General features: G+C 40.2%; 1 protein-coding gene and 1 pseudogene across 2 annotated transcripts in view; one reads left to right on the forward strand and one right to left on the reverse strand.

Moving 5' to 3' along the window:
• CWH43 (cell wall biogenesis 43 C-terminal homolog) overlaps positions 1–24871 on the reverse strand; it is a 79990-nt gene that overhangs the window by 32525 nt on the left and 22594 nt on the right. For both annotated transcript variants that reach the window (XM_030801220.1, XM_030801221.1), the window contains exons 9-12: positions 16176–16255; positions 4847–4952; positions 2618–2753; positions 858–1007 (exon numbers count right to left, since the gene is read on the reverse strand). In XM_030801220.1, the coding sequence (XP_030657080.1) occupies positions 858–1007; positions 2618–2753; positions 4847–4952; positions 16176–16255 (472 nt within the window). The remainder of the gene's footprint in view (positions 1–857; positions 1008–2617; positions 2754–4846; positions 4953–16175; positions 16256–24871) is intronic.
• Positions 16320–17092, forward strand: LOC100603141 (annotated as a pseudogene).

Below are 24871 nucleotides of genomic sequence, written 5' to 3' on the forward strand. Positions count from 1 at the left end.
TTTCTAATTCAATAGTCTTGAAATTAACTTCATGTGCTTGTCTCAAATCCTTCTTTTCTACTCTCCTTGGAAGCTGCCAGTTTGCAAACAGGCTGTTTTCCATCGTTTTCTTTCCATCAAGGAGAGAGCTTGCCAGGGCAAGCAGGGTAGGCCCACCATTTAGGGGGAGTCAGGTTCGTGTATATTTTGGTATGTATTCACAAGTCCATATGGGCACTTAAGCCAGGTTGTCCAAATAGGCTTATCAGTATTCAAAGTGATATTTTGATCTCCCTCTTCCAGATTCCTCTGCCTATCTGTTGTTTGTGAAAACATGAGGGAGAGAAGAGATGTCATTTAATAACCTCAAATCCCAACAGTACTTCCATTTGTAGCAGTAATCCTGTAGGGAAAGGGAATTTCTTTTTCTGTTGTCTGGTTTATTGTGTGGTTGCAAGCACTTGCAACCTTGGGTTTGGGGCCGCCTATGCCCTGGCTGTGTGCTTGCTCCTGGTTGGATGGGTTGTCTGACCTCTCTCAGTGTGGTTTCTTTACCTGCAAAATGGGGCTCTAATAGTGCTTACCTTACACAGAGTGAAGAGCAAACACAGTAATGCACTTTGGACAGCCCCTGCACAGGGAATTGACTGTACAGCTCAGTAAATGCAGACTAACACGGCCTGTCCCTACACCAGCACTAATGGCTGCCTGCATCTTAAATGCTTCTGTCTGATTTTTAAAACTAGCAACACAGGGAGAAATACTTTGGGAGGTAAAAAAAGAAGAAAATGAGAAAGGTGATTTCATAGAAATCAAAGTACATTGTTAATAACATTTCTTGGCATTTGTGTAATATTAGGTAGGCCAAAGAAACCCACTCGTGGTTCCCAAAGTGTGTCACGACAAAATCCACCAGCTTGCCCGAAATGTTAACGGTCAATGTGATGGCTGGTGCGATCTCGCCCTCTGGTGACGGAAGAAGGTGATGCTCAGATTTCACAATTGGGTATCTTGACAAAGCCATAATCCTGTATTGGAATGAAAAAAGACATGGGCATCATTGTCAGTCCCACTCTACCATGCACTGGGACTAAGCAAATGCATTAAAAAGGGATGTATCCCACTGCACGCATCCCACCAAGGGACATTCAAAGCAATGTGGCAGAGATTTATATGACAGTCCACTTGTCAGATCATTTCATATGCTAGTTAGCACGTCTCACTGTGTCACTAAGGAAACACCATCAACTCTGTTTTAATAAGTGCTATGGACACACGAAAAGGGCAGCATTAGTAATACAAAAAACCCATTGTATTTGCAGTTACTCCGGCAACACATTTGCATAAACAATTCTAATATTAGTCAACACATATGGGAAGGTACAATCTTGCCAGCTAGGACATGGAGTAACAACTTACAAAATTAGAAATGAAAAACTGTCCTATAGGCATATGAAAAGGCATTCCACCTCACTCTAAGCCACAGAGCTCAGTCCTTAGCAGGCTTCTCTTCCCTAGCTAGACGCATTCTCTGTCACCTTCATGGAGTCTCTGAGACAGGTCTATGTCTATATGATGATAGCTGAAGGTACATCTCCAGCCTGGCGTGTCCTTCTCAGCCCTCCAGGCCATACCCAACCGCCTACTGGGCATGGCTTGACTGTCTTGGGGTATCTCACACTTAGCACAAACCTAAAGCTCTCCTGATGGTTCCCATTCCATTAAAGGGTATCATCTCTTAGCAGGTACTCAGGTCAAAAACATAGACATCACCCTTGATTCTTCCTTCCCCTCCCCTGACATCTAAACTATTGTGAGTTCTGTTGGCTCTATTCTAAAATAGTTCCTGAGTTTGTCCTCTTCTCACTATCTCCACTGTTCCCATTGTCATCTCTCATCTGTGCTATTCCACCTATCATCTCTGCCTCCTGGCTCCCACTCTTGCCCCTGAGAATCTGTTCTTCCAGATCACTATCCTGTTTAAAATCCTCCTGTGGCTTCCAACCACAACTGGATAAAATGGAGCCCTCTAGGATCAGGTACCCATCCTTGACTTCCTTTCTTACCAGTTGCTCTTTGGCTCCCCATACTCCAGGCACACCAAGATGGATCCTGCCTCAGTCTTCACCCTGACTGTTCCCTCAGCCCTTCCCAAGGCTTGTCCTGGGTCCTGCTCACCATGACATCTCCACAGAGACCTTCCTGACCACCCTGCCTCTAGTAGCATTTGCATGGCCGCTGTCCACGCACTTATTCTCCCTCAGTGGTTTCTTTTCTACACAGCACTTATCATGATTGTGAAGTACCTTATTTATTTTTTGTGTGTACATGTTGATTTTCTGTCTTACACTGGAAGGTAAGTTCCATGAGGACAGCATCCAGGCCAGACATGTTTGGTGCTGCAACCTCAGCTCCTAGATTGATTGGTTTATAATGCTGAAGAACTGAAAATATCCAGCCACAGAAAAACCATTTGGAAAATTACAGAATGTGCATATCTCCAGCACCTCCTCATCCCCCAGGAAGCATCACTGGGGCACATTCACCAAAGATATGACAATATCAGCTTGCCACTCCAAGCCTATGCAGCCTAGCCTTTCAGGACTATCTTCAGGATTAATTCTCAAGGTATACTCACCCCCAAGTGTGATACCTTGTGCTTGGACCAAAGTCTGTATAGAAACCCAACTTCTCCCCTAGCCACATGGTTAAGTCATTGTTCCCCATATAGGGCTTAGAAGCATCACTCTCCAAAATTGTTATGAAATCTGCACCTGTTCAGAAAAAAAAAAAGTAGCATACAGTGGTGAATCACAGCAAGGCAAAAAACAATTAGCAACACTTTATTCTTGACCCTTAACCTTGTTTACTTTACTGATAAACCCAAAAACAAAGCAATTTTTAGTGAGTCACTAGAGGGAAGTGGCTCAAATCTGAGCTCTAAAGGAATTTTCCCACGTTTAGAATGCAATTAAAACATGAAACACCTCCAGGAACTACCGAGAAGGATAAAAATTTTCAAATGTGCTCAATATCATTCCCAAAATTTCAAATAATCTTAATGCATTTCTCAAATATCCAATTTATGTTCAGAAACAATAGAATGGTGCACCACAGCATTTTATTCCAGGACAGACAGCTCCATAGTACTGACCCAGAACTAAGCTGACTGGCTTTTTTAGATCTTGGCCAGGTGTGCCTTGGAAGCCTGTAATCAGACTAAAAAAGGGCTAAGGGGCAAAGAAATGTCTTAGTGGTATTACATCCATATAGACACTCAGACATGTCTCAGGAGGCACGCTTATCATTCAGAATAACCAGAACAGGTTAGTCCTTTACTAATCCTGCTCCATACACCCGTAGTTGGTCTAAGAACCAAAAACACTCTCATATTTCAAAGATGCTTCAACAGAATGAGCACCCCAGAGCACTGAAACAAATCAAATTGGCCCTAGGTCTGTTGAAAGCAATTTGCTTCTCAAATCAACCTCCCTCTGACCCATGAAGGGGGCCAGCCCCTCCACACCTGTGGGTATTTCTTGTCAGGTGGGACGAGAGACTGAGAAAAGAAATAAGACACAGAGACGAAGTATAGAGAAAGAACGGTGGGCCCAGGGGACCGGTACTCAGCATATGGAGGACCCGCACCGGCCCCAGTCACTGAGTTCCCTCAGTATTTATTGATTACTATTTTCACTATCTCAGCAAGGGGAATGCAGCAGAAGAACAAGGTGATAGTGGGGAGAAGGTCAGCAGGAAAACATGTGAGCAAAGGAATCTGTGTTACAAATAAGTTCAAGGGAAGGTACTGTGCCCGGAAGTGTAAGTAGGCCAGATTTATGCTTCTCTACACCCAAACATCTCAGTGTAGCAAAGAGTAACAGAGCAGCATTGCTGCCAGCATATCTCGCCTCCAGCCACAGGGCGGTTTTCTCCTATCTCAGAATAGAACGAATGTATAATCGGGTTTTACACCAAGACATTCCATTCCCAGGGACATGCAGGAGATGGAGGCCTTCCTCTTATCTCAACTGCAAGAGGCCTTCCTCTTTTACTAATCCTCCTCAGCACAGACCCTTTACGGGTGTCAGGCTGGGGGACAGTCAGGTCTTTCCCTTCTCATGAGGCCATATCTCAGGCTGTCTCAGTCAGGGGAAACCTTGGACAATACCCAGGTTTTCTTGGGCAGAGGCCCTTGTGGCCTTCCGCCGTGCATTGTGCCCCTGGTTAATCGAGAATGGAAAATGGTGATGACTTTTACCAAGCATAATGCCTGTAAACATATTGTTAACAAGGCACATCCTGCACAGCGCTAGATCCCTTAAACCTTGATTCCATACAGCACATGTTTCTGTAAGCACAGGGTTGGGGCTAAAGTTACAGATTAACAGCATCTCAAGGCAAAACAATTTTCTTAGTACAGATCAAAATGGAGTTTCTTATGTCTTCCTTTTCTACATAGACACATTAACAGTCTGATCTCTCTTTCTTTTCCTTACAACCCATTCTGCCTTTTGATCCAAGTCTTCTGGTCCCCAACAGTGGGTCCCTAGATGACAGAAGCTACTAGCAGGGGCATCCCTAAGAACAACAACACAACATGAATCCCCTGAAGATACTCAGTATGAGGAGTTGCTCAGAATCAACTGAATTGATTGCTCTCAAACAAAGACAGGAGTGGTTACAGAAGCTCAGTCCCCCTGCGGCTGCCTGCCAAAGTAAAGCGTTTTTGAGGTGAGTTTATGACCATCTGCTGGTCATAAATTTAATTTAATACCTGTATTAAGTTATGGCTTATGACCCTGCTGAAAATAAAAGTAACAATAATAGTTTCTCAAAACCTGGAACTAATTCCAGGAAGACTTACCTGTTTCATTGAGCAGGTGAGCTGATCTTTCTAGACTAGACCATCCTTCATTGTCATATCCAAACCTGAAAGGCCAGATGGCAGCAGAGACCTCTTTGGCTGGTGCCTGAGGAATTGTTTTAATAGTAGTTTAGGATGACTGTGAACAATGGCAGTTTCAGTGACCCACTTTTCTTCACTCTTCTCTACCAAAATTCTTATTTCAGCAAAGGAATTTCCTTAGACATTTTCCCACATTTAATCCATGAAAATAAGGAGATATTTGCTATATAGCATTCTCAAATTAGTCTTCTGTGAACTTCTAGCTTAAGTTTGGAAGTTAGGAGGGATGTTTGAAAAGTGAGTTTTGTAATAAGCACTGCTTATAATAGTAAAAAGTTAGAAACAGCCTGGCTGTCCATCAACAGGAAAATGAATAAACAAATGGTGCTATGTGGAATGCAACACTACACAGCCCTAATAAATGAATTAGGGCTACATAGGTCCACAAGAAGGAATCTCAGAAAGATGATTTTAAATTTAAAAAAAAAAGTATGTTGCAAAATACATACATCAGATGTCATTTAGAAAAAAAAATATTGTCTAGGGATCTGTCATATATGGTAACAATAGAAAGGAATTCATGAAAGTGCTAAAAAAAAATCACAATACTCAGGGTAGTGTTTACTCTTGCATGGGAAATGAATCACAAAGAGGGATACGGAGGGGCCTTCAACATATTGAAGAAGTGGTCAGCCTATTCTAACCTAGTTATGAATGATGTAACACCCTTGCTGTACTGGAAAGGTCAAGGCCCAGGAGCACAGCCCCCTTTACGAGGTCCTCTCTTAGGTTGTGAGCGAGTCAGATAATGCACTGCCCAACTCTAAGTATCCATCTCAAATGATTACCTACTAGGGTAGTGGGGGACTCAGGGAGGGAGGTGGCAATGGTTAATGAGTCCAAATAAATCAAAAGAATAAGACCTACTATTTGATAGTACAATAAGGTGACTATAGTCAATAATAATTATATATTTTAAAATAAAGAATGTAATTGAATTCTTTGTAACCCAAAGGATAAATGCCTGAGGGGATGGATATCCCATTCTCCAAAATGTGCTTATTTCACATTGCATGCCTTTATCAAAACATCCCATGCGCCCTAAAAATATGTACACCTACTGTGTACTAACAAAATAATTTAAATAATTTTTAAAATGGTAAAAACAGAAAAAAATCAAATGACTACCTAGCAAAGAAAGCAGAACCATCAACAGAGATTTCAAGAGGCATATTATATTTATCATGCTATCCTTTTTCTTACAACTATTCTTCTGTAATTAATTCTAGATGTCATCACTCCAAAACATGTTATTCCTTCATTCTTTCCAGGAAATGCCACCTCCCTTCATCCAGTTGCTCAAACCAAAAACATAGAAGTCTTGATTCCTTCCTTCTCCTCACCCAACAACATCTACCCTCTCAGCCAGTCCTATCAGTTCTACTTTCAAAATATATTCTAAGTCTATCCATTTATCTCCAACTCTACTTCCATTACACCAGCAAAGATCACCATCATCTGTCTATGAGACAGCTGAAGAAGCCTCAGAACTTATCTCCTTGCATCCATTCGCACCCCTCTATAATCCATTTTTCACAGAGCAGCCAAATTGACATATATCATTTTTCTTCACTCTCCTGCTTGAGACACTACAGTGGCTTCCATTGCAAGTAAAATAAAATCAGCATGAGAATGTAAATTAGTACAATCACAATGGAAAACAGTTTAGAGATTCCTTAAAGAACTAAAAGGAGAACTACCATTTGATCCAGCAATCCCACTACTGGGGATCTACCCAAAAGGAAAGAAGTAATTATGTTAAAAAGACACTTGGACACACATGTTTACAGCAGCACAATTCATAATTGCAAAGATATGGAACCAACTTAAGTGCCTATCGACCAATGACTGGATAAAGAAAATGTAGTATATAAATACACCATGGAATACTACTCAGCCATGGAAAGGAACAAAATAATGTCTTTTGCAGCACCTTGGTTGGGGCTGAATGTCGTTATTCTAAGTGAAGGAACTCGGGAATGGAAAAAGAAATATTATATGTTCTTACTTATAAGTGAGAGCTAAGCTATGAGGATGCAAAGGCATGAGTTATACAATGAACTTTGGGGACTTGGAGGGATGGGTGGGAGGGGGTAAGGGATAAAAGGCTACATCTTGGGGATGGCAGGAAAATGGCAAATAGGAGGCAAAACTAACTTGCAGCTCCCACTTCAACAGAGAGAGCAGCGCATGGAGACCCACATTGTGAATTTTTGCTCCAAGAACTACCACAGGAACATGCCAAGAAAGCCAAGGGAATCCACAGACACTTTGAAGGAAGTGGATTTTTGCTGCAGGGTCCATGGGACAGCCAAGGAACTATGAGTCAGCTTGCCTTCTCAGCTGGGAAGCTTGTAGCCTGGGGCAAGTTCCTAGCCCTGCTCACCGGCTGCCTGGGCATAAACTCAGTGCTGTTGTCGGGGCACAGTTGGAGTGCGACCAGCCTTTCGTGCTGTGGGTTGCATGACAGCTGAGTGAGGCCTGTGGCTGCCGGCTTTCTCCCACTTCCCTGGCAACCTGTGTGAGACAGCAGAGGCAGTGATAATTCTCCTGGAAACATAACTCCGTTGGCCTAGGATCCACACACCCATCTCCCACAACAGCTACAGCCAGCCCAGTCCAACGAGAGTCTGAGCTCAGACACACCTAACCCTGCCCCCACCTGATGGTCTTTCTCTACCGGCCCTGGTAGCTGAAGAAAAAGGACATAATTTTGTGGGAGTACCATGGCCCCACCCACCACCTGATCCTGCCTACACTACCACAGCTGATGTGCTCTTAAAAGTGCCACGCCCTGTCTGGAGGCCAACAAAACCAGCACACTTAACAAAAATACAACCAAGCACCCTCACAGAGTATGCCTCACTCCTCTGCTACCTCGACTGGAGCAAGTGCTGGTATCCATGGCCAAGATATTTGAAGATGGATCACATCATAGGACTCTTTGCAGATACTCCCAAGTACCAGCCCAGAGCCCAGTAGCTCTGCTGGGTAGCTAGATCCAGAAGAGAAATAATCACTGCAGTTCAGCTCTCAGAAAGTCCCATCCCTGGGGAAAAGGGGAGAGCACCACATCAAGGGAGCACCCTGTTGGACAAAAGAATCTGAAGAGCAGCCCTTGAGTCCCAGATCTTCCCTCTGACATAGTCTACACAAATGAGAAGGAACCAGAAAGACAATTCTATTAATATGGCAAAATGAGGTTCTTTAACACCCCCAAAAGATCACACTAGCTCACCAGCAATGGATCCAAACCAAGATAAAATCACTGAATTGCCAGAAAAAGAATTCAGAAGGTCGACTATTAAGCCAATCAAGGAGGCACCAGAAAAAGGTAAAGTCAGACTTAAAGAAATAAAAAAAAAAACGATACAGGATATGAATGGAAAAATCTCCAGTGAAATAGGTAGGATAAATAAAAAACAGTCACAACTTCTAGAAATGGACACGCTTAGAGAAGTGCAAAATGCACTGGAAAATCTCAGCAATAGAATTGAACAAATAGAAGAAAGAACTTCAAAGGTTGAAGACAAGGCTTTCGAATGAACCCAATCCGACAAAGACAAAGGAAAAAGAATTTAAAAGATAAACAAAGCCTCCAAGAAGTTCGGGATTATGTTAAATGACCAAACCTATGAATAATTAGTGTTCCCAAGGAAGAAGAGAAATCTAAAAGTTTGGAAACATATTTGAGGGAATAATTGAGGAGAACTTCCCTAGCCTTGCTAGAGATCTAGACATCCAAATACAAGAAGCTCAAAAAACACTTGGGAAATACATTGCAAAAAGATCACTACCTACGCACATAGTCATCAGGTTATCTAAAATCAAGACAAAAAAAAGAATCTTAAGAGGTATGAGGCAAAAACATCACATAACCTATAAAGAAAAACCTATCAGATTAACAGCAGATTTCTCAGCAAAAACCCTACAAGCTAGAATAGATTAGGGTCCTATCTTTAGCCTCCTTAAACCAAAAAATTATCAGCCAATAATTTTGTAGCCAGCAAGACTAAGCTTTCGTAAATGAAGGATAGTCTTTTACAGACAAACAAATGCTAAGAGAATTTGCCACTACCAAGCCAGCACTACAAGAACTGCTAAAAGGAGCTCTAAATCTTGAAACAAATCCTTGAAATACACCAAAATAGAATCTCCATAAAGCATAAATCTCACAGAACCTAAAAAACAACAACACAATGAAAGAAAACCCAAGGTATTCAGGCAACAAATAGCACAATGAATAGAATAGTACCTCACGTCTCAACACTAACGTTAAATGTAAATGCCCTAAATGCTCCATTTAAAAGACATAGAATGGGTAAGAATTTACCAACCAAGTACCTGCTGTCTTCAAAAGACTCACCTGATACCTAAGGACTCACATAAACTTAAGGTAAAGGGTTGGAAAAGATATTCCATGCAAATGGACACCAAAAGTGAGCAGGAGTTGCTATTTTTATATCAGACAAAACAAACTTTAAAACAACAGCAGTTAAAAAAGGCAAAGAAGGACATTATATAATGATAAAAGGATTAGTCCAACAGGAAAATATCACAACCCTAAATATATACGCACCTAACACTGGAACTCCCAAATTTATAAAACAATTACTACTAGACTTGAGAAATGAGATAGATAGCAGCACAATAACAGTGGGGACTTCAGTACTGCACTGACAGCACTAGAGAGGTCATCAAGACAGAAAGTCAACAAAGAAACACTTAGACAATACCCTAGAACAAATGGACTTAACAGATATTTACAGAACATTCTACCCAACAACTGCAGAATATACATTCTCTTCATCAGCACATGCAACATTCTCCAAGATAGACCATATGATAGGCCATAAAACAAGTCTTCACAAATTTAAGAAAATGAAATTATAGCAAGTACTCTCTCTCAGACCACAATGGAATAAAATTAGAAATCAACCGGGTGCAGTGGCTCATGCCTGTAATCCCAGCACTTTTGGAGGCCAAGGCAGGTGGATCACCTGAGGTCAGGAGTTCAAGACCAGCCAGACCAACAAGAGGCAAAACCCCATCTCTACTAAAAAATACAAAATTTAGCTGGATGTGGTGGTGCATGCCTGTAATCCCAGCTACTTGGGAGGGTGAGGCAGGAGAATCACTTGAACCTGGGAGGCGGAGGTTGCAGTGAGCCAAGATTGTGCCATTGCACTCCAGCCTGGGTGACAAGAGAGAAACTCCATCTCAAAAAAAATAAAAATAAAAATTGGAAGTCAACTTCAGAAGGAACCTTCAAAACCATGCAAATATACAGAAATTAAATAACCTGCTCTTGAATGATCATCGTGTCCACAATGAAATCAAGATGGAAATCTAAAAATTCTTTGAACTGAATGATAATAGTGACACAACCTATCAAAACCTCTGGGATACAGCAAAGGCAGTACTAAGAAGAAAGTTCATAGCATTAAATGCCTATATCAAAAAGTTTGAAACAGCACAAATAGAGAACCTAAGGTCACACCTCAAGGAACTAGAGAAACAAGAACAAACCAAACCCAAACCCAGCAGAAGAAAAGAAATAACAAAAATCAGAGTGGAATTAAATGAGATTGAAACAAACAAACAAAAATACAAAAGATAAATGAAACAAAAAGCTGGCTCTTTGAAAAGATATATAAAATTGATAGACTATTAGTGAGATAACCCAAGTAAAGAATAAGTTTAATTAGAAACAAAACAGAAGATACTACAACAGATACCACAGAAATACAAAAGATCATTCAATGCTACCATGAACACCTCTATGTACATAAACTAGAAAAACTAAAGAAAATGGATAAATTTCTGGAAATATACAGCCCTCCTAGATTAAACCAGGAAGAAATAGAAACTCTGAACAAACCAATGAAAAGCAGCAAGATTGAAATGGCAATTTAAAAGTGGCTAACAAAAAAAAGTCCAGGAACAGACAGATTCACAGCTGAATTCTATCAGACATTCAAAGAAGAATTGGTACCAATCCTATTGATACTATTCCAAAAGATAGAGAAAGAGGGGATCCTTTCTAAATCATTCTATGAAGCCAGTATCACCCTAATACCAAAACTAGCAAAGGACATAACAAAAAAAGAAAACTATAGACCAGTATCTCTGATGAATATAGATGCAAAAATCCTCAACATAATACTAGCAAACTGAATCCACTAGCATATCAAAAAGATAATCCACCATGATCAAGTGGGTTTCATATCAGGGATGCAGGGATGGTTTAACATCAGTAAGTCAATAAATGTGATACACCACATAAACAGAATTTAAAACAAAAATCACATGGTCATCTCAATAGACACAGAAAAAGCAGCTGACAAAATCCAGCGTCCCTTTATGATTAAAACCCTCAGCAAAATAAAAGCCATTTATTATAAACCCACAGCCAACATTATACTGAATAGGGAAAAGTTGAAGGCATTACCCTGAGGCCTGGAACAAGACAAGGATGCCCACTTTCACCATGATACTCAACATACTAGCCAGCACAATGAACAAGAGAAAGAAATAAAGGGTATCAAATTGATAAAGAGGAAGTCAAATTGTCACTGTTTGCAGATGACATAATGGTATACCTGGAAAACCCCAAAGACTCTGCCAAAAAGCTCCTAGAACTGGTAAATGAATTCAGCAAAGTTTCAAGATACAAAATTAGTGTACACAAATTAGTAGCCCTGCTATACACCAACTGTGACCAAAGTGATAATCAAATCAAGAATTCAACCCCTTTTACAATAGCTGAAAAAATAAATAAAATAAAATATTTAGGAATATACTTAACCAAAGAGGTGAAAGACCTCTACAAGGAAAATTACAAAACACTGCTGAAAGAAATCATAGATGACACAAACAAATGCAAAGACATCCATGTTCATGGATGGGTAGAATCAATCTTGTGAAAATAACCCTACTACCAAAAGCAATCTACAAATTCAATGCAATTCCCATTAAAAATACCACCATCATTCTTCACAGAACCAGAAAAAATTCTAAAATTCATACGGAACAGAAAAAAGAGCCTGCATAGCCAAAGCAAGACTAAGTGAAAATAATAAATCAAAGGCATTACATTACCCAACTTCAAAATATACTATAAAGCCCTAGTCACCAAAACAGCATGGTACTGGTATAAAAACAGGCATATAGACCAATGGAACAGAGTAGAGAACCCAGAAATAAAGCCAAATGATTACAGTCAACTGATCTTTGACATCGCCAACAAAAACATAAAGTGGAAAAGGACATTCTATTCAACAAATAGTGCTAGGATAATTGACAAGCCACATGTAGAAGAATAAAACTGGATCCTCATCTCTCACCTTATACAAAAATCAACTCAAGATGGATCAAAGACTTAGATCTAACACCTGAAACCATAAAAATTCTAGAATATGACATTGAAAAAACTCTTTTGATATTGGCTTAGGCAAAGACTTCATGACCAAGAACCCAAAAACAAATGCAACAAAAACAAAGATAAATAGATGGAGCTTAATTAAACTAAAAACTTCTGCACAGCAAAAGAAATAATCAGCAGACTAAACAGACAACCACAAAGTAGGGAGAAATCTTTGCTATCTATACATCTGACAAAGGACTAATATCCAGAATCTACAAGGAACTCAAGCAAATCAGCAAGAAAAAAAAATCCCATCAAAAAGTGGGCTAAGGACATGAATAGACAATTCTCAAAAGAAGATACACAAATGGCCAAAAAACATATGGGAAAATGCTCAACATCACTAATGATCAGGGAAATGCCTGACCAAAAACCACAATGTGATACCACCTTACTCCTGCAAGAATGGCCATAATCAAAAAATCAAAAACTAATAAATGTTGGCATGGATGTAGTGAAAAGGAACACTTTTACACTTTCTGTGGGAAGGTAAACTAGTGCAACCACTATGGAAAACAGTGTCGAGATTCCTTAAAGAACTAAAAATAGATCTACAATTTGATCCAGCAATCACACTCCTGGGTATCTACCCAGAGGAAAAGAAGTCATATGAAAAAGGTACTCACAAATACATGTTTACAGCAGCACAATTTGACCTTTCAAAAATATAGTACCAGCCCAAATGCCCATCAATCAACAAGTGGATAAAGAAAATATGATTATATATGTGTGTGTGTGTGTGTGTGTGTGTGTGTGTGTGTGTGTGTGTAATGGAATACTATTCAGCCATAAAAATGAATAAAATAATGGCATTTGCAACAACCTGGATGGAATTGGAGACCATTACTCTAAGTGAAGTGACTCAGGAATGGAAAACCAAACATTATATATTCTTGCACATAAGTGGGAGCTAAGCTATGAGGATGCAAAGGCATAAGAATGAAACAATGAACTTTGGAGACTCAGGAGGACTGAGGAATAAAAGACTACAAATTGGGTACAGTTAAACTGCTCAGGTGTTGAGTGCACCAAGATCTCAGAAATCACCACTAAGTAACCTATTCACATAACCAAACACCACCCGTTCCCCAAAAACCTATTGAAAAAAAATGTAACCACAAAAAAAAAACTACATATTGGGTACAGTGTACACTGCTTGGGTGACGGGTGCACTGAAATCTCAGAAATCACCTGTAAAGAACTTAACCACATAACCAAAAACCACCTGTCCAAAAACTGTTGACAATGGCTAGGTGTGGTGGCTCACGCCTGTAATCCCAGCACTTTGGGAGGTCAAGGCGGGCAGATAACTTGAGGTCAGGAGTTCGAGACCAGCCTGCCCATCATGGTGAAATCCCATCTCTGCTAAAAATACAAAAATTAGCCAGGCATGGTGGTGTGCGCCTGTAATCCCAGCTGCTCTGGAGGCTGAGGCAAGAGGGTTCGCTTGAACCCAGAAGGCAGAGGTTGCAGGGAACCGAGATCATGCCACTGCATCCCAGCCTGGGTGACAGAGTGAGACTCCATCTAAAACACTAAAAAAAAAACTATTGACATTAAAAATAATACTAATAATAAAATGAAAATAAAAAATAAAAGCAGCACTTCTCACTGTGTTCTACAAGGCCCTGGTATGGCCCTCCCCAGCCTCTCCACGTCATCTTCTACTACTCTTCACAGAGCTTCAGCCATGCCAGTCACCCTGATGTTGCTCAAACACACCAGGTGTGGTTCTCCCTCAGTCCTTTATATGTGTTCCTTCTGCCGACATCCCAGGCCTCACAACTTCTTTCTCAACTTGCAAATTTCATCTCAAATGTCACCTCCTCAGACAGCTTTCTCTAATCCCCCATACCCAGTTAACCTCCATTCTACAATCCTGTTTCCTTCATGGCAGCTTGATCTAAAAGGAGACTATTTCTTTATCTGTTCTCTAAATACTATCATTCTCCCTTACTAGAATGCAAACTCTGGCAAGGCAGGTTCTTGTCCAACTTGTTTATATCTGTATCACTAGCACCAGCTAATAAAGAAACATTCAGTAATCATTAGCCAAATGAATGAATGAGCAAATGACCAAAAGAACAGGTATTAAATCCAATTCAAATAACTCCTTCCAAAAAGAATTCCTGGATCACATTAGGTATCCTTTTCTGATGGACATTATGTTGCAATAATAATGACCGACAGTTAAAGGAGCATGTAATGATGGTCTACTATTATCTACTTGTTAAGAAATAGTTACTTAGTTCTGAATACCTGCCAAGCATTCTGTGAGTTACTGGAAGTACAAAGATCAAGAAGAGAAACATGGTCTATGTTCTCAGTGTAGCTTTTTATTCAAAATGAAAAATGTTCCTGGTAGTACAGATTGCTAAAACTCAAAGTCAACCCTCAACAATTTCTATTTTAACCAAAACTGTAACTCTGACTGCATTATGAAACACACTAGACTTTTTATCAGATCAGATAGAAAGCACAACATTCAATTACTTATTCTTATTTCTGCCCACTGTTCTAAAAGAGAAAAGGATATTAAAACATTTAAAACTGCAGATAGCAAGAGAGGAAAGAAAGAGACAAGAAAAGTTTTACTACCTGTCAAGGCATAAGCTACCCATAATGCGCAAAATCAAGAATTATCTGTAAGAGTTTTCCTAAAGAATCTCACATTGCTGTATTCAGCAATATCTACCAAGAAGTACAGAAAATCCAATATAAAGTAGTTTCTTATTTCATAGCGACATGGTTTGGATCTGTGTCCCCACCAAATCTCATGTTGAATTGTAACCTCTAGTGTTGGAGTTGAGGCCTGGAAGTGACCAGATCATGGGGGTGGAATTCTCATGAATGGTTTAGCACCATACCCTCGGTACTGTTCTCTAATAAATATATAAATAAATAAATAAATAATAAAACACCCCCTTTGGTGGTGTTGTAATAGTGAACGAGTGAGTTCTCATGAGATCTGGTTGTTTTAAAGTGTGTAGCACCTGCCAGGCATGGTGGCTTATGCCTGTAATCCCAGCACTTTGGGAGGCAGGCAGATCACAAGGTCAGGAAATCAAGACCATCCTGGCCAACATGGTGAAACCTGTCTGTACTAAAATATTAAAAAAAAAAAAAAAATTAGCCGGGCGTGGTGACACGCCGCCTATAGTCCCAGCTATTCAGGAGGCTGAGGCAGGGGAATCACTTGAACCCAGTAGGCAGAGGTTGCAGTGAGCCAAGATCGCACCACTGCACTCCAGCCTGGCGGCAGAGTGAGACTCCATCAAAAAAGAAAAAAATGTGTAGCACCTACTCGCTCTCTCTCTCTTGTTCCTGCTCTACCACATAAGATAACTAGCTCCCTGTTTCCCTTTCACCATGATTGCAAGTTTCCTGAGGCCTCCCCAGAAGTAGAGCAGATACCTCCATGCTTCCTGTACAGCCTGTAGAACCGTGGGATAATTAAAATTCTTCTTTATAAATTACCCAGTCTCAAGTATTTCTTTATGGCAGTGCAAGAACAAACTAATACACATAGTTTAGATATGTTAAATCATGAATGGCAGAAATAGCTCCATAAAACAAAAGCATCAACAATTTGCCTCTCGTGTATGGGCCTACCCTATTCCAAGAATCCAACTTCATAAAATAATCCCACTACCTTATCAGTCTGGCACATAAGGGTTAAGGAGATAGGGTCCAGGGCTCTGAAGTCATCAGATCCAGGTTCAATCAGAATGGTAAAGTGTACAAATATATGAACATATATATACCATATAAAATTCTATTTCAAAGTTTTTAATTACTTACCACTTTGCCCAGTTTTCTCTCATAGGCTTTATGCCGTAGTCCTAATCCCAACAATCCCACACCAACAAGCAGCCACAGAACTAAACAGAAGAGAGAAATAATTGGTTTTTTTTTTAATAAATAAAATAAACTAAATTTGCTGACACTGAACTTCAGCGCCTCAGCTCCAGCGCCATGGCACCCTCCAGGAAGTTCTTCACGGGGGAGCTGGAAGATGAACGGGTGGAAGAAGAGTCTTGGGGAGCCCATTGACACTGAACATGACCAAGGTGCCAGCTGACACCGAGGTGGTTTGCTCTCCCCCCACTGCCTATATCGACTTCACCCAGCAGAAGCTAGATCCCAAGATTGCTGTGCCTGCACAGAACGGCTACAAAGTGACTAATGGGGCCTTCACTGGGTAGATCAGCCCTGGCATAATCACAGACTGCGGAGCTACTTGGGTGGTCCTGGGGCACTCAGAGAGAAGGCATGTCTTTGGGTAGTCAGATGAACTGATTGAGCAGAAAGTGGCCCATGCTCTGGCAGAGGGACTTGGAGTAATCGCCTGCATTGGGAAGAAGCTACATGCAAGGGAAGCTGGCATCACTGAGAAGGTTGTTTTTGAGCAGACAAAGGTCATCACAGATAAGGTGAAAGACTGGAGCAAGGTCATCCTGGCTGATAAGCCTGTGTGGGACATTGGTACTAGCAAGACTGCAACACCCCAACAGGCCCAGGAAGTACACAAGAAGCTCCAAGGATGGCTTAAATCCAATGTCTCTGATGCAGTGGCTCAGAGCACCCATATCATTTATGAAGGCTCTGTGACCAGGGTAACCTGCAAGGAGCTGGTCAGCCAGCCTGACGTGGATGGCTTCCTCCTGGGTGGTTCTTCCCTCAAGTCCGAATTCATGGACATCAATGCCAAACAATGAGCCCCACCCATCTTCCATACCCGTCCTACCAAGCCAGGGACTAAGCAGCCCAGAAGCCCAGTAACTGCCCCTCCCCTGCACATGCTTCTGATGGTGTCATCTGCCCTCTTTTGTGGCCTCATCCAAACTGTACCTTCCTTTACTGTTTATATCTTCACCCTGTAATGGTTGGGACCAGGCCAATCCATTCTCCACTTACTATAATGGTTGGAACTAAATGTCACCAAGGTGGCTTCTCCTTGGCTGAGAGGTGGAAGGGGTGGAATTTGCTCCTGGGTCCCCTAGGCCCTAGTGAGGGCAGGAGATAAACCATCCTCTCCCTTCTTACACCGTGAGGCCAAGATCCTCCCATCAGAAGCCAGGAATGCTGCCCTCTTCCATGGTGCCCATTTCTGTGTGTGCTCTGTATGTGAACCACTCATATGGGAGGGAATAAACACACGGCACTAGGGGAAAAAAACACCTAAATTTGTTTTAAAATAACAAGCTTTATAAAATTACTGAATTTATTGGCCAATGATTTTGTGCAGAGGGGAAATGTGTAGTTCTTGGGTTAATTTTCATGTGTGACATGTGTACATCGACAACTCTTTAAACCCAGATTTCAAGAATTTTCCCTAAAAATGTTCCAAGGACCATGAGCTTAAAGTAAAAATAAGTCATAAAACACACAAGAAAACAAGTTTCCATGAGCAGGAAACAAAGGAAAAAAACACCCTGCAGAATCAAGCCAACAAAGAGACAGATGTTGGAACTCTCTGAATCAGAATATAAAACAAGTATGCTTATTATATTTACAAAAATAAAAGAGAGTATTCAAAAGTATGACTAGGGAACATGAGACTAAAATAAATAATCAGAAAATTTTGAAAAGAAATCAAATAGAGTTCTAGAAATAAAAAGATAATTATAATAATTGAAATTAGAAACTCAAAGACAATCAAATTAGATAAAGCTGAACGGAGAATTAGTTCAAGGGGCAGCCCAAAACATAGAGGCAGAAAATATGAAAGAGGTTAACAGCAATGGAAAACAGAATAAGAAAGTCCAACACATATCTAATTGGAGTCAAAAAGAAAGAGAAAGAATGGGAAAGAAGCAATATTTGCAGAAATAATGTTGAGAATTTTCCAGAAATAATAAAAGACACGACTCTTCAGATTCATAAAGCCTGAAGACTACCAAGCAAGATGGAGGAAAAAATCTGCATCCGGATATATCGCAGTGAAACTATGGAACACTAAAACAAAGAAAAATCTTAAGAGCTGCCAAAGAGAAAAGACAGATTATTTTCAAAGGAAAAACAATTACACTGACAGCTGACTTCTCAACAGCAGAAGACAGGAGAATAATATCTTCAGTGTGCTGAGAGAAAAACAACCAACTACTAAAAGAATAGATATTGAAAGTATAATTTCCAAACTAGAAAGAGGAGTGGGGAGGAGAGGCTAAGGAAAAAAAAAAAACCCTAATCAACGAAAAAAAATCAAAAAGAAAAAGGAAAAAACATACCTAGAAAAAGTGGAAAATGAAATAGAAAAGTAACATGATCAAATTAAATAAATATACATTCAGAAATCATGGTAAAAATAGATTAAACCCTTAAAAGACAAAAATTGACATTCTGGAAAACGCAAAACAATGAAAACAGTAAAACATTAGTGGTTGCCAGGGGTTTGGAGGAGGAATAGATGATTAGGTGGGGCACAGGGGATGTTTAGGGCACAGAAAGTATTCTGTATGATACTGCACTGAGGGATCCATGTAATTACACATTTGTCAAAACCCCTAAACTGTACAAAACTAAAAGTGAACCCTAATGTAAACTATGGCCTTTGGGTGACAATGATGTATCAATGTAGGTTCATTTATTATAACAAATGTATCATTCTGGTGAGTAATTTTGATAGTGGGGGGTGCTGTATGTATGTGGGGGCATGAGGCATACGGAAAAATCTCTGCACTTTCCATATAATTTTCCTATGAATCTAAAATTGCTCTAAGAAACTTGTCTTTTAATCACACAAAAATGACTAAATAACTGTAAATAAACTGTTCCAAATGCCTCGATTTGACAAGTGAATTAAAGAATTATGGTTCTTAACAATAACAAAAAAAAGACAAAGACTGTCAGGATTAAAAACAAAAACTGCTAGTTATTTGTTTCAAGGGATATACCAAAACATAAGAAAACACACACAAAAAAATCTCATTTCTCCCTAAGTTTAAATAGAATCTTTTCTTTTCTTTTTTTTTTTTTTTTTTTTTTTTGAGTCAGAGTCTCATTCTGTCATCCATGCTGAAGTGTAGTGGCACCATCACTGCAGCCTTGACCTCCCAGGCTCAAAAGATCCTCCCACTTCGCCCTCGCCTTTCCTAGTAGCTGGGACTACTGGGACTACAGGTGCACCACCACAAATGGCTGATTTTTTAATTTTTTGTAGAGATGGGGTCTCACTACATTGCTTATGCTGGTCTCGAACTCCTGGCCCCAAGCAATCCTCCTGCCTTGGCCTTTCAAAGTGCTGGTATTACAGAAGTGAACCACTGCACCTGGCGAAATATAATCTTTTAAATTAAGATGAAACACATATGAAGGTTTTTATGTAATGGTCTGTTTTGTGATATTTCTTTTGGAAATACATAGAGAACTTATATAGCTTCTTAATTGTTTTTTATATCTTTACACTATAATATTTTGTCTCCTTTGTAAAGCACCAAGTCCTTGAAGGTGGAGACCATTATTCACATGTCTTTATATCCTACTTAACAACTACTTAACACACTATCTGCACATTAAATACATTTTTATTTAATCCAGTCTATTTTAAATGAGTTTACTATATTGAATAGTAAACTAATTTCATGTTTGAGATTTTAGTTCATCAGCATCCCAAACATTAACATAATCTCCCCCAAAAAAGGAAAACAAGAAATGGAGTAAATATTCTCAACCATTAGAACAAATTATTTTGGAAATTCTGCATGTTGAATTCTCTTATCTATGTTAGAAGTAAAATAAAACCAATACAGAGTATTTATGGTGGAAATGGCATGATATCAGAGATTTGCTTTAAAGCACAAAAAAAAGTAGAGAAACAGATGGCAGAATAGGAACAGCTCTGGTCTGCAGCTCCCAGCATGATCGACACAGAAGACATGTGATTTCTGCATTTCCAACTGAGGTACCTGGTTCATCTCACTGGGACTGGTTGCACAGTGGGTGCAGCCCACAGAGGGTGATCTGAAGCAGGGTGTGGCATCACCTCACTGGGAAGTGCAAGGGGTCAGAGGACTTCCCTTTCCTAGCCAAGGAGACCATGACAGACTGTACCTGGAAAAACAGGACACTCCCGCCAAAATACTGTGCTTTTCACATGGTCTTAGCAACCAGCAGAACAGAAGATACCCTCCCATGCCTGGCTTGGTGGGTCCCACACACAGGGAGCCTTGCTCACTGCTAGTGCAGTAGTCTGAGATCAACCCCCGAGGTGCAGCCTGGTTGGGGGAGGGGCATCCGCCATTGCTAAGGCTAGAGTAAGTAAACAAAGCAGCCAGGAAGCTCGAACAGGGTGGAGCCCACCACAGCTCAGCAAGGCCTACTGCCTCTAGGGACTCCATCTCCTTGGGCAGGGCATAGCTGAACAAAAGGCAGCAGAAACTTCTGCAGACTTAAACGTCCCTGTCTGACAGCTCTGAAGAGAGCAGTGGTTCTCCCAGCATGGCATTTGAGCTCTGAGAACAGACAGACTGCCTCCTCACGTAGGTCCCAGACCACCATGTAGCCTAACTGGGAGACACCTCCCAGTAGGGGCTAACAGACACCTCATACAGGTGGGTGCCAATCTAGGACAAAACTTCCAGAGGAAGGATCTGGCAGCAATATTTGCTATTCTGCAATATTTCCTGTTCTGCAGCCTCCGCTGGTGTTACCCAGGCAAACAGGGTCTGGAGTGGACCTCCAGTAAACTCCAACAGACCTGCAGCTGAAGGACCTGACTGTTAGAAGGAAAACTAACAAACAGGAAGGAATAGCATCAGCATCAACAAAAAGGACATCCACACCAAAACTCCATCTGTATGTCACCAACATCAAAGACCAAACGTAAATAAAACCACAAAGATGGGGAGAAAACAGAGCAGAAAAGCCAAAAATTCTAAAAACCAGAGTGCCTCTTCTCCTCCAAAGGATCACAGCTCCTCACCAGCAATGGAACAAAGCTGGACGGAGAATGACTTTGACAAGTTGACAGAAGTAAACTTCAGAAGGTAGGTAATAACAAACTTCTCCAAGCTAAAGGAGCTGGTTCTAACCCATTGCAAGGAAGCTAAAAACCTTGAAAAATGTTAGACGAATGGCTAACTAGAATAAATAGTGTAGAGAAGACCCTAAATGACCTGATGGAGCTGAAAACAATGGCACAAGAACTTCGTGATGCATGCACAAGCTTCAATAGCTGATTCGATCAAGTGGAAGGAGGATATCAGTGATTGAAGATCAAATTAATGAAATAAAGTGAGAAGACAAGTTTAGAGAAAAAAGAGTGAAAAGAAATGAACAAAGCCTCCAAGAACTTTGGAACTATGTGAAAATACCAAATCTAGGTTTGATTGGTGTACCTGAAAGTGACAGTGAGAATGGAACCAAGTTGGAAAACACGCTTCAGGATATTATCCAGAAGAACTTCCCCAACCTAGCAAGGCAGGCCAACATTCAAAGTTAGGAAATACAGAGAACACCACAAAGATACTCCTCAAGAAGAGCAACCCCAAGACACATGATTGTCAGATTCACCAAGGTTGAAATAAAGGAAACAATGTTAAGGGCAGCCAGAGAGAAATGTCGGGTTACCCACAAAGGGAAGCCCATCAGACTAACAGCAGATCTCTTGGCAGAAACCCTACAAGCCAGAAGAGAGTGGGGGCCAATATTCAACATTCTTAAAGAATTTTCAACCCAGAATTTTATATCCAGCCAAACTAAGCTGCATAAGTGAAGGAGAAATAAAATCCTTTACAGACAAGCAAATGCTGAGAGATTTTGTCACCACCAGGCCTGCCCTAAAAGAGCTCCTGAAGGAAGCACTAAACATGGACAGGAACAACCGGCACCTGCAAAAACATGCCAACCAGTACCATGCAAAAACATGCCAAATTGTAAGGACCATCAATGCTATGAAGAAACTGCACCAATTAATGGGCAAATAACCAGCTAACATCATAATGATAGGATCAAATTCACACATAGCAATATTAACCTTAAACGTAAATGGGCTAAATGCCCCAATTAAAAGACACAGACTGGCAAATTGAATAGTCAAGACCCATTAGTGTGCTGTATTCAGGAGACCCATCTCACATGCACACACGTATAGGCTCAAAATAAAGGGATGGAGGAAGATCTACCAAGCAAATGGAAAGCAAAAAAAAAGCAGGGGTTGCAATCCTAGTCTCTGATACAACAGGCTTTAAACCAACAAAGATCAAAAGAGACAAAGAAGGCCATTACATAATAGTAAAGGGATCAATTCAACAAGAAGAGCTAACTATCCTAAATATATATGCACCCAATACAGGAGCACCCAGATTCATAAAGCAAGTCCTTAGAGACCTACAAAGAGACTTAGACTCCCACACAATAATAATAGGAAACTTCAACACCCCACTGTCAATATTAGACAGATCAATGAGACAGAAGGTTAACAAGGATATCCAGGAATTGAACTCAGCTCTGCACCAAGCAGACCTAATAGACATCTACAGAACTCTCCACCCCAAATCAACAGAATATACATTTTTCTCAGAACCACATCACACTTATTCCAAAATTGACCACATAAATGGAAGTAAAGCACTCCTCAGCAAATGTAAAAGAACCAAAATCATAACAAACTGTCTCTTAGACCACAGTGCAATGAAATTAGAACTCAGGATTAAGAAACTCACTCAAAACCACACAACTACATGGAAACTGAACAACCTACTCCTGAATGACTACTGGGTAAATAATGAAATGAAGGCAGAAATAAAGATGTTCTTTGAAACCAATGAGAACAAAGACACAATGTACCAGAATCTCTGGGACATATTTAAAGCAGTGTGTAGAGGGAAATTCATAGCACTAAATGCCCGAAACAGAAAGCAGGAAAGATCTAAAATCGAAACGCTAACATCAAAATTAAAAGAGCTAGAGAAGCAAGAGCCAGGAAATTCAAAAGCTAGCAGAAGGCAAGAAATAACTAAGATCAGAGCAGAACTAAAGGAGATAGAGACACAAAAATCCTTCAAAAAAATCAATGAATCCAGGAGCTTGTTTTTTGAAAAGATCAACAAAATTGATAGACCACTAGCAAAACTAACAAAGAAGAAAAGAGAGAAGAATCAAATAGACATGATAAAAAATGGTAAGGGGATATCACCATCCATCCCACAGAAATACAAACTAGCATCAGAGAATACTACAAACACCTCTATGCAAATAAACTAGAAAATCTAGAAGACATTGATAAATTCCTGTACATATACACCCTCCCAAGACTAAACTAGGAAGAAGTCAAATCTCTGAATAGACCAATAAAAGGCTCTGAAATTGAGGCAGTAATTAATAGCCTACCAACCAAAAAAAGTCCAGGACCAGAAGGATTCACAGCCGAATTCTACCAGAGGTGCAAAGAGGAGCTGATAACATTCCTTCTAAAACTATTCCAATCAATAGAAAAAGAGGGAATCCTCCCTAACTCATTTTATGAGGCCAGCATCATCCTGATACCAAAGCTTGGCAGAGACACAACAAAAAAAAGAGAATTTTAAACCAATATCCCTGATGTACATCACTGCAAAAATCCTCAATAAAATACTGGCAAACCGAATCCAGCAGCACATCAAAAAGCTTATCCACCAAGATCAAGTTGGCTTCATCCCTGGGATGCAAGGTGGGTTCAACATATGCAAACCAATAAACATAATCCATCACACAAACAGAACCAAAGACAAAAACCACATGTTTATCTCAATAGATGCAGAAAAGGCCTTTGACAAAATTCAACAGTGCTTCATGCTAAAAACCCTCAATAAACTAGGTATTAATGGAACATATCTCAAAATAATAAGAGCTCTTTATGACAAACCCACAGCCAATATCATACTGAATGGGCAAAAACTGGAAGCATTCCCTTTGAAAACCAGCACAAGACAAGTATGCCCTCTCTCACCACTCGTATTCAACATAGTGTTGGAAGTTCTGGCCAGGGCAATCAGGCAAGAGAAAGAATAAAGGGTATTCAATTAGGAAAAGAAGAAGTCAAATTGTCCCTGTTTGCAGATGACATGATCGTATATCTAGAAAACCCCATCATCTCAGCCCAAAACCTCCTTAAGCTGATAAGCAACTTCAGCAAAGTCTCAGGATACAAAATCAGTGTGCAAAAACCACAAGCATTTCTATACACGAATAACAGATAAACAGAGAGCCAAATCATGAGTAAACTTCCATTCACAATTGCTACAAAGAGAATAAAATACCTAGGAATCCAACTTAAAAGAGATGTGAAGACCTCTTCAAGGAGAACTACAAAACACTGCTCAATGAAATAAAAGAGGACACAAACAAATGGAAGAATATTCCATGCTCATGGATAGGAAGAATCAATATCATGAAAATGGCCATACTGCTCAAGGTAATTTATAGATTCAGTGCCATCCCCATCAAGCCACAGTGATTTTATTCACAGAATTGGAAAAAACTACTTTAAAGTTCATATAGAAACAAAAAAGAGCCCA

Source organism: Nomascus leucogenys, chromosome 20 (assembly GCF_006542625.1).
Source record: "Nomascus leucogenys isolate Asia chromosome 20, Asia_NLE_v1, whole genome shotgun sequence".
In the NCBI taxonomy this organism is placed as follows: domain Eukaryota; kingdom Metazoa; phylum Chordata; class Mammalia; order Primates; family Hylobatidae; genus Nomascus; species Nomascus leucogenys.